The sequence below is a fragment of the Sapajus apella genome, unplaced genomic scaffold (assembly GCF_009761245.1).
Source record: "Sapajus apella isolate SASKATOON/1434 unplaced genomic scaffold, GSC_monkey_1.0 scaffold126, whole genome shotgun sequence".
NCBI classification, from domain to species: domain Eukaryota; kingdom Metazoa; phylum Chordata; class Mammalia; order Primates; family Cebidae; genus Sapajus; species Sapajus apella.
In genome coordinates this window covers 1852443-1862343 of record NW_022437066.1, presented here as the reverse complement: position 1 = coordinate 1862343, position 9901 = coordinate 1852443, and the positions used below count along the sequence as shown (strand labels likewise).

The 9901-nt window shown below is 54.4% G+C and overlaps 1 protein-coding gene across 3 annotated transcripts in view; it reads right to left on the bottom strand.

Annotated features, from left to right (window-relative positions):
- QSOX2 (quiescin sulfhydryl oxidase 2) overlaps positions 1-9901 on the bottom strand; it is a 39506-nt gene that overhangs the window by 18551 nt on the left and 11054 nt on the right. For 2 of the 3 annotated variants that reach the window (XM_032261789.1, XM_032261790.1), the window contains exons 2-3: positions 2388-2488; positions 440-488 (exon numbers count right to left, since the gene is read on the bottom strand). In XM_032261789.1, the coding sequence (XP_032117680.1) occupies positions 440-488; positions 2388-2488 (150 nt within the window). Of the gene's footprint in view, positions 1-439; positions 489-2387; positions 2489-6170; positions 6690-9901 lie in introns of those variants that run through there. The other variant, XM_032261791.1, reaches the window with a different exon arrangement.

Genomic DNA, 9901 nt, shown 5'->3' with positions numbered 1-9901 from the left:
TTGAGACGGAGTTTCACTCATGTTACCCAGGCTGGAGTGCAATGGCGCGATCTCGGCTCACCGCAACCTCCGCCTCCTGGGTTCAGGCAATTCTCCTGCCTCAGCCTCCTGAGTAGCTGGGATTACAGGCATGCACCACCATGCCCAGCTGATTTTTTGTATTTTTAGTAGAGACAGGGTTTCACCATGTTGACCAGGATGGTCTCGATCTCTTGACCTCGTGATCCACCCGCCTCGGCCTCCCAAAGTGCTGGGATTACAGGCTTGAGCCACTGCGCCCGGCCTAATGTTTGAACTCTTAAGAGAAAACCGGGAGGCAGGTCAGCAGAGGCGAAGGTGCTGGCCCGGAGCTGGCAGCTCCCCAGGCTCTGGGACCATGCATCTTCAGCAGGTTTAAGAGGGGAATCTCAGGAATTAAAATAAATGCTTTCGTCCTTACCTTTAAAAGTTTCTCCAGTTGTAAACTCCTTTGTAAATGCTTTAAAATACTAAGAGGAAAAACAGAGATCAAGTAAGAGGCAGCCTCCCGTGGGCATCCGCACATTTGTCTAAGCAACAAAGTGACTATCACCTCAGAGAGCTTGACTCAATTTCCTTTGGAAAGTTTTCATAAACTGATGAAACCACAGGCTTCTCTGTGTCTCTGTGCACATGAGCGTGTCCTGTCAGACTTACGAAGGGGCTGATGTAGCGCCAATCAGCATTCCCATCATTTACATTTTCTGACCCAGCAAGGCTAGAAGCCACACAACTCAGCTGGGCTGGAATCACACAGGACACTGCTCTCTGGGACTGGGTAGTGAGCGTGAACCTAACGGTGAGCTGCAACAACACAAAGGATTTGCAGGAGGAGGAGGCACCACGCAGCATCTCTGAGTAGATGAAAAGGGTTCTTATGTTAAAATTAAAAACTTTCTGCATCAAAAGGCACATCACAGATAGTGATGAGACAAGGTTACAGGATGGGCGGGGATGAAATCGGTAAGAAAAGCACTCTTGAACCAAGAGAGAAACAGGCAGACGACAGGCACAGACATTCCCCACAGTGGCACCCACAGGCACGGACACTTCCCACGGTGACACCCACAGGGACGGACACTTCACACGGTGGCGCCCACAGGCACGGACACTTCACGCGGTGACGCCCACAGGCACGGACACTTCACGCGGTGACACCCGTGGCCCACAAAGCCAGCTGTGCGGGCACCACGGCCACCGGGGAAATGCAAAGGAAGCCGCCGGTGCTTCTTGCCAGGCTGTTCTGTGGGTGAGCACAGGCCTGGCGCGAGGCCCAGGGGTTCTCTTCCAGCCTCAGCTCTTCCCGCACCCAGGAATGCACACAGCAGGGTCATTCAAAACCACCAAAGCCTAGAAAAGCCCAGACGCCTGGCAACGAGGGGTTCTGGTCCTCAGAGCAACGCCACTGGACAATCCTATCCCATCATCCAATGGGTATCATGGTGGATACGGACATCCCATTAAGTAACAGAAAGAAGGCCCGGAAGTTTCCACATAGCAGTGTGGCCTGCGTCTGAAGCTAAAACAAAATAGGAAGCCATCCTGATGTGATCACACGCTGGGGCAGGCGAGCAAGTGTGCCACACAGGCCCCGAGAGGCCCTGGGGCGGGGCTGACACCCGGCCGCCCAGCTTGCCACCTGTCGGGGCAGGACCACAGGCACTGCCAGCACGGTCAAAACAGCAGCCCAGGAAGCAAGGAAGCCACTGTGACGTGACACCGCACCACACAGCAGGGTGCCAGGGCTGACAAGGACGGGTCACAAAGCTTCCTGCGAAGTGGGCCGAGGCGCCCACGTTTCCGGAGGTGTCCGTTTCCAGGTGTGCAGGAGGTGACAGCGTCCACGTGAGCTCTGCACCAGCCATGACAAGGTCACAGGCACCTCTGCCCCCTAGTGGGAGCAATGGGCACAGCGTCATCTGCAGGCTGACCTCAGCTGAGGAAGGCACAGGTCGTGTGTGCGCCCGGTGTGAGTGTGAGTGCATGTGAGGGCATGAGCAGTGTGAATGCATATGGGTGCATGTGAGTGTGCATGTGTGAGAGTATGTGTGTGTGGCCCACTGAGGAGCCCCGTGGTACACAGACCACACGTGTGGCCTCAGGCCAGAGTGCCAGCCCTCACACTCCCCGTGTCCTCACGCCCCGGGGCTGTGCAGGCTGCAGGGGTCTTTCCACGCACCCTCCGTGTGCGCAGGGCTGTGTGTGCACGGACAGTCCCACAAGCGCTTCCACCACACAGCGAGGTGAACGGGAGCTGCCCCCGCAAACATCAGATCCTCCAATTCCTGCTGTTTCAGGCAGCAAAAGCCAGAGCAGCCGAACGCAGGCAGCACAACGTGGCGGATTTTAACAGAGCCCACGGTACTCACCCGGAAGGTGGGGTAGAAGTGGATGTCGTAGTCATGGCAAACGGCCTGGTTCTTGTCTTCCATGCAGTCCAGAGCGGCGATGCGGATGGCGCTGGCCCAGTCTAAAACGCAGGGGCACGACCTTCAGTGTGGCGAGCACTGGACTCCCATGAAGCCCAGGACCCGGCGGGCCCACTCCCGGCTGCCGCCCCTGAAAGACCAGCCCCCCAGCCCTTCCGGGTCATCAGTCAGGCCCTCTCCACAGTGTCTGCGTGGAGCTAGGAAGAGGATTTCCACCAGCAGCTCGGTGCCTCTCCTCCCACAGATGATCACAGAACACGCGGACTTGTGCGGAACGTGCACGTCACGGAGCAGGGACGAGGCTGTGGTCCCTAATTAAACCACACCCCGATGGATGAAAGCGCTGGTGACAGAAGCGGCTGTCAGCCGCCAGTACTTCATGGGACAGCGAGCACGTGCAGATTAATCAGATGTGGCCCAGGCTGTGTGGCGAGAACGTTCCCATGTCCTCACTCCAACGAGCAGGCATGGGCAGCATCTGACCAGGGTCTCTCCAGGAAGGACGCCTCCACAGGCACACATGAAGCAGTTTCAACACCACCCCAAGAGCTGCCCGCAAACCCTGGACACCTGTGCCATTTTGGGGGGCTAAAAGGAGCCGTATTTATGTTTTTGTTCCTATCTCTGGATGAAGTGTTTACTATGGAAAGTTTCTAACATGCAAATAAAATAGAAATAAAAATACAACAAGCCCCACGTCTCACCTCTCGGATCAGTAGTTACCAGCTCTGGGGAACCCTGTTTCGCCAAGTCTCCACCCACTTCCAGACCTGTCCCAGAGCAAATCTCAGGGCAACCATCTCCTCATGGAATCCATCCGGCTGTGCCTCTGAAAGATGAAGACTCTCCACTGGACACAGTGGCTTGCGCCTATAATCCCAGCACTTTGGGAGGCTGAGGCAGGCAGATCGCTTAAGCTCAGGAGTTTGAGACCAGCCTGGGCAACGTGGTAAAACCCTGTCTCTAAAAAAAATACAAAAAATTAGCTAGGCGTTGGTGGCGCACACCTGTGGTCCCAGCTACTCGGGAGGCTGAGGTGGGAAGGTCACTTGAGTCCAGAAGGCAGAGGCTGCAGTGAGCCGTGATCATATCACTGCACTCCAGCCTGGGCGACAGGGGGAGACTCTGTCTTCAAAAAAAAAAAAAATCCCCATTTGTTTGTTTAAAGGTCGTTTGAATCGAGATCCCAGCAAGGCTTCTTGGTTGCTGCTGGCGGGTCCTGGCACCTTCCTTTGCTGGGTTTGGCCGACAGCACCCCAGACGCCTGGATTATTTGTAACTCGGTACCGAGATCTAGATCTTTTGGTGAGATTACTTTGTAGGTGGCGGGGCGTGCTTCCACTCAGAGGCGAGTGACACCTCTCTCCTTCGTGATCACGGCCTAAATGCATTAATGCACTAGGGCCGCAGCGAAACGGTGATGTGTCATCTCTCACTCCTCCTGTTTGCTCATGATAAGCTGGGACACTTCTGTAAAGAGAGACCTGCCCTCACTGCCACCCAGAGATACAACTCACACGAAAAAGGGGAGCACGGGGCTCATGCCAGCCACCAGGGTCAAAGTCATGGTTTCCGAAGGTGACCAGTGAGGTTGTCTTTTTAAAAGGTTTGTGTTCTTTCTCTGGGATGTAAAAATTGTACTGCCAATGATTCACAAACGGTCCCTGGCTCCTCACCCGGTAGGGGTCCTTCCAGGCCCTGGGGCTTCAGGGGACAGCCTAAGGGGGCATCAATGGGGCAAGGGACGGGCGCTGGCTATCCTGGAGCCTGGAGGCCTTGGCAGAGCCAGCTGGCAGAGTGGCAGGACACGCTGTGTCGTGGGGAGAAGCAGGTGCAGAGGTGAGACCCAGGTGCCCTGCAAACAGACCTGCCTGGAGGAATGGAGCCAGCCACACGTGGCATTGCTCTGACACAGCCTTGCAACTGGGAGCCCAGCGATTTCTGAATGGAAACGTACGTCTGCCTGTCACTGAGATACTGATGAGGCTCTCTATTGCCTTGTATTCTGATTCTGACCACTGTCTAAATCAATGATTGGACTACAAATCATGTAAAAGGAGTAAGAAGTCTTCTCTGAGAACAAGCTGTGATCTCAAACTTCAGAGTTCTGTTAAAAGCATGCCTGGAAGAGACAGAAAATATCACCAGACGCTGTACAAATCACAAAGGCTTGTGTGTGTTGGTGGTTCAGATACGTAATATACCACAGCTTTAGGATACTGGCCTTCCCCTCTGTAATTAAAAACAAAACAAAACAAAGAAATATTTTTCAGAAACAATGACCAATTATCAGTCCCGCCCACACTGGCTAAGTGAAACCAATTCATGTTTCCAGGCCGCTTTAAACGGATGAGGGAAAAAGCCCCATGAGCTCCCCTGCACCCTGGCCACGCCTTCCTGAAGTCTCAGGCTACGTGGAACTGAGAAAGAACACGAATGCTCTCATCCAATCAGCGAGGAGCCGGCAGAGGACGTGGAAACAGAAGGGTTCCCAGCAGCCCCGCCTTGGGCTGCTCCCAGAGGCCCCCACAGCCTCGGCTCCTCAGCCCGTGCATCCTGGCAAACTGTCTCATTTCTGTGGCTTTTTTTTTTTTTTTTGAGACGGAGTCTCATTCTGTCACCCAGGCTGAAGTGCAATGGCACGATCTCGGCTCACTGCAACCTCCGCCTCCTGGATTCAAAGGATTCTCCTGCCTCAGCCTCCTGAGTAGCTGGGACTACAGGTACATGTTACCATGCCCAGCTAATTTTTGTATTTTTAGTAGAGACAGGGTTTCACCATGTTGGCCAGGATGATCTCCATCTCTTGACCTCAGGATCTGCCCATCTTGGCCTCCCAAACTGCTGGGATTACAGGTGTGAGCCACCACGCCTGGCCTTCTGGGGCCTTTTATATAGCTCACAATTCCACAGTTTCATTCTGTGTATTGAGAATTTCTATGACACATTTTTATTTAAGACTCTTTTAAAAAAGCACCTTTGTGCCCTGAAAGAACATGTAAGAAAACAAGAAGTTGCTCTGAGAGCCAAAACCGCACACAGCACAGAACCGCAACGCACAGCACAGAATCGCAGCGCGCCACGCAATCGAGCCAGCCCAGAAACAGCAGAAACTCAAGATGGGAAGAAAACCTTCCAAGACATTCGCCACGATTTCGTTTTCACGGTGGGGTCTTAGTCCCATCTGTGGTTTCCCAGATTTCTCTTCGTGCGTGGCACTTACAAAAACAAACATTAAGCACGTCCCCGCCACCCCAGGCACTTGCTGGCCACCCCACAGCCTGTCCTCCATGGCCCCCTCTCCTGCGTGTACCAGGTGGCAACACAGCCCCCGCACGGTGGTTGCAGAGCACTCCTGGCCCCGTGGTTGAAGGCCACCTGGACAGTCTGGGCCCAGGCTAGGTGGCGCTGCTTTTTAAATAACCCTCCTGAAGCTCACACGGCACTAGAGAGAAGGGGAAGAGTTCAGACGTGCTGGTGGGAATGGCTGTCAGTCCTGCAGTAAACAGCTCGGTAAGACCCAGCATGCAGAATCCCAGGTGCTGAAGGGCTGAGCCGGGCAGGAACGGAGGCACGATCTAAGCCAGGCCTCACAACTGCTCCCTGATTCCTGTGCCCCTCCCACCTACCAGTTTATCCACCGCACGGCACTGCCCCAAAACACACGACCCTCAGCAGCCGGCCTCCGTGACAGCTCCCTCATCACGTCGGCCACAAACCCACCTGTCACTGGCTCTCCAAGGCTCTGCCTCTCCAACGAGCCTTCACATTCCCCAAGACCAAATGTCTGTTTTTTCGTGCCGGTTACTCTTCCATGGTAAGAAAGTAAACATTCAAATCAAGACTTAAGTGTGTAATTCTAACATCCTGGACCCAGCTGGACGGCACCTGGAAGGGAGGCCGGCCTCCGCGGGACCCGCCAGACCCTGCCAGTCTCGGCTCCCCCGTGCTTCCTCTCGCTGCCAGCCACGCACAGGTCTGACCTCCCCCAGCACCCCGGGGCCTCTGCCCCGGCTCTTCCCTGGTCAAACTCTTTCCGCTGACGTTCCTGGCCCCTTTCCCATCTATTTCACTGTCTGATCACAGGCAGCACCTCCACAGCGAGGCCTTCCCTGACCCCTTGCCCAGGCCTCGTTTCATTGGCAGGAAAAGCCTCCCACAAGCCTCGTTTCCACAGGAAGTGAATTTACAGTCCTTTACACTCGACAAAGCTTTCTGACGAAATTATCTACCACGGGAGTGGCCTGGTGACAAACACAGGATCCTACAGACGGGGGGGAGGGTCGGGGGGGCTGATGCTCGCAGAGGCCAAGGAAGGCTCCAAAGCCAGTCACGTCCCCACAGCATGCGCGTCGAGCGTGGAGAGCAAACGCCCTAACGGGTGTGCCCGACTCCCACAAGTGCGTGACCAGAGTATCCCCACGTCCTACCATGGCGATGGAGACTCCAGTCACGCAGGTCAGATGCTGCAGCCCCACGTGCAGCCACTACATCCTGAGACAAACACCCCCGGAGAGAAGAAATCATGCCACCAATCCCTTTACAAAGGCCTCCTCCTCAAATATGCAGAAAACCAATGCTCTGGGAACGTAAATGATCTTCACCTTCCCGACATATTTCACACGTTCTCCCCACCAGACCAGAAGGCTCAGCCCTCCGAAGGCCAGGATCCACGTCGGCAGCGCGTCCCCGCATACAGGAGGACCTGGCCAGCACTCAGGGGGGTGCCTGACAGGACGTGGCGGAAGGCAGTGCCCCTCACAGCCTCGTGCTGACCCCCTCCTTCCCCAGCCCCACCCCCATGACCTCTGTGCAGTCTGTTCAGCACTCACTGTTTTAGAAGCACTTGGGTCCACCTTATCCCTCTTGAGCATCCATCGAAGGCTGTGACATCAATGTCACTGCTCCTACTTGGCAGAGGAGGACACCGAGTGAGCTCCAAGTCTAAGAGTGAGTCTCCCAGCCCCCTCCTCGGGTCCCATCCGCCAGGCACTCCCAGCAAGGAGGAATCCCTGCTCTAGAACCGTCCCACCCTCTGACCCTCAGACACACCAAAAGGGAGGCAGAGAAAACTACAGGAAGCCCTCACTTATTGTCACTGACAGGCTCCTGGAAACGGCGACCTGAAGCAGAAGGATGCACAACAAAAGCAGTTTTTCCCTCATCAGCGTGCGGAGGAAATGACACTGAAGGAAACCCCGTTCTCCGAGGACCTGCGTATTCCTGGTGCTTCACCGGGCAGTCTGCAGGAACAGCGGAGGCCACGCAGGGCGGGCCGCCTCCCTCACCTCCTGCCCCCTCCTCTCCGTGACGCATGGGAAGGGTCACCGTGACCAACACGGCTTTAAACTGTGTGTGTCCACTTAAATACACACGTTTTTCAACAAACATTGGAAAAATTTTTGGAGCTATGTGACAATTTGAAAAAACTTGTGGATAAACCACATAGCCCAGAAACATCCACAAAGTTAGAAAAGGTATGTCATGAATGCATAGACCACACGTAGGGGCTATTTTCTCTTTTTTATTTATTTATTTTTTGAGACAGAGTCTCGCTCTGTCACCCAGGCTGGAGTGCAGTGGCGCAATCTCGGCTCACTGCAGCCTCCACCTCCCAGGTTCAGGCAATTCTCCTGCCTCAGCCTCCCGATTAGCTGGGATTACAGGTGCGCGCCACCATGCCCAGCTAATTTTTGTATTTTTAGTAGAGACGGGGTTTCACCATTTTGGCCACACTGGTCTTGAACTCCTGAACTCGTGACCCACCCCCTTCGGCCTCCCAAAGTGCCAGGATTACAGGCGTGAGCCGCTGGTCCTGGTCCAGCTAATCATTTATTACCACGAAATAGACACAAACCATTATATTAAGAGTTCAAACATTAATAGCTTCAAAGAGAAGTTTTCATTCTATGCTTTGTCTTGCTTGGCAAATATGGTAGTAAAAACTTTTTCAGAGTGAATTTGTTCTTGTAAAAAGTTACAGTGTCTCAAAACTTACACACACACATACACACACACAAGCGCGCGCGCACACACACACACACACATACCCTTACAGACCACACACAGCACCGTTCACAGAGGAGAGAAAGGTAAATCACTGTGAGGCTACAGTAGAAGCCAGGCCTGGAGGCTCATGCGTATAATCCAATCACTTTGGGAGGCTGAGCCCAGGAGTTTAAGACCAGCCTGGGCAACATAGGGAGACCCTGTCTCTGCAAAAAACTTAAAAATTAGCCAGGCATGGCAGTCCCAGCTACTCAGAAGGCTGAGTTCTCTACTCGAGAACTGCTTGAGCTCAGGAAGCTGAGGCTGCAGTGAGCCCAGACTGCGCTACTGCACGCCAGCCTGGGCAGAGTGAGACCCAGAAAGGCCATCTGCCTGAACAGGGACCTTCATGCAGGTGAAAGTGCCCTATTCTGGAAAGAGATGTCACAAAGGACATTAATCAGGAAGGAAGAGCAGCGAGCACTAGCACTAAGGGCTAGGAGAGGCCACGGGTGCTGTTTCTCAGCAGGACATCCCTTATCTCTAAAGCTGCTGACCCTTGAGCCTTGAAGGAGAAAGAGAAACACCAGCTGCCAGGCTTCTGGCTGCACAGGAGGCCCAGCCCATGAAAAACCCTTTCTGGACTGCTTCCACGGTCCTGAAGCCAGGAAGCACCTTCCAGGAGGGGCTGCCTTCCACAGCTGTGTCCCCGTGCCCAATGCCCCTCCCCCAAGAACTCAGCAGCACAACACCGAAGGCTTCATCAGCCCACCTGTCCCAACACGATGAGCCCTACTCTAAAGCTGGGGTCACAGGGCCCTTCAGGGCTCACGACACACAGCACTCAAGATGGTCAGCGCTGTGGCCGAGAACCCAACTGAGGGAACGTCATGAGAACTGGAAGGACTGCGCCACTGAAGGTGACATCGCTGTTGTAGGAAGAGCCGTGAAGGCCGTCAAGCCCAAAACACTCTCCCGCTGGAGAAATCGGGTCCAGAGGGTGCGCCTGACTCCACAGGATTTATGACAGCCAATCAAGGAAGCCACAAAAGAGACTGTGGATGCAGCCAAAAGGGCAGGGATAAAGAAACTCAAGTGCCAACAGACGCCACGCCAGAGGACACCACCCAGGGGAACGAGCAGGAGACGATGCAGTGGAGCTGAGTGCCTCCTAAGCAGTGCCAGAAACAAACGCACGACATCACCTGGCAGAGGGGCTCTCATCACTCAAGAGAGCTTTCAGCTTTTACGACAGGGACCCTTTTCAGACGCGGGCATTAAAATGAAAGCAAAGGGTGGAAGGAAGACTGGAACCACAAAGAAACAGGTTAGAGAAATAAAAAGCAAAAAGGCTACACAGAAGTCATGACATAGTCCATGAAATGACATGGAGCACGCCTGCCTCAACTCCACTGCCTCCCTCCACGGCCTCCACCTCCACCGCCTCCCTCCCCACGGCCTCCACC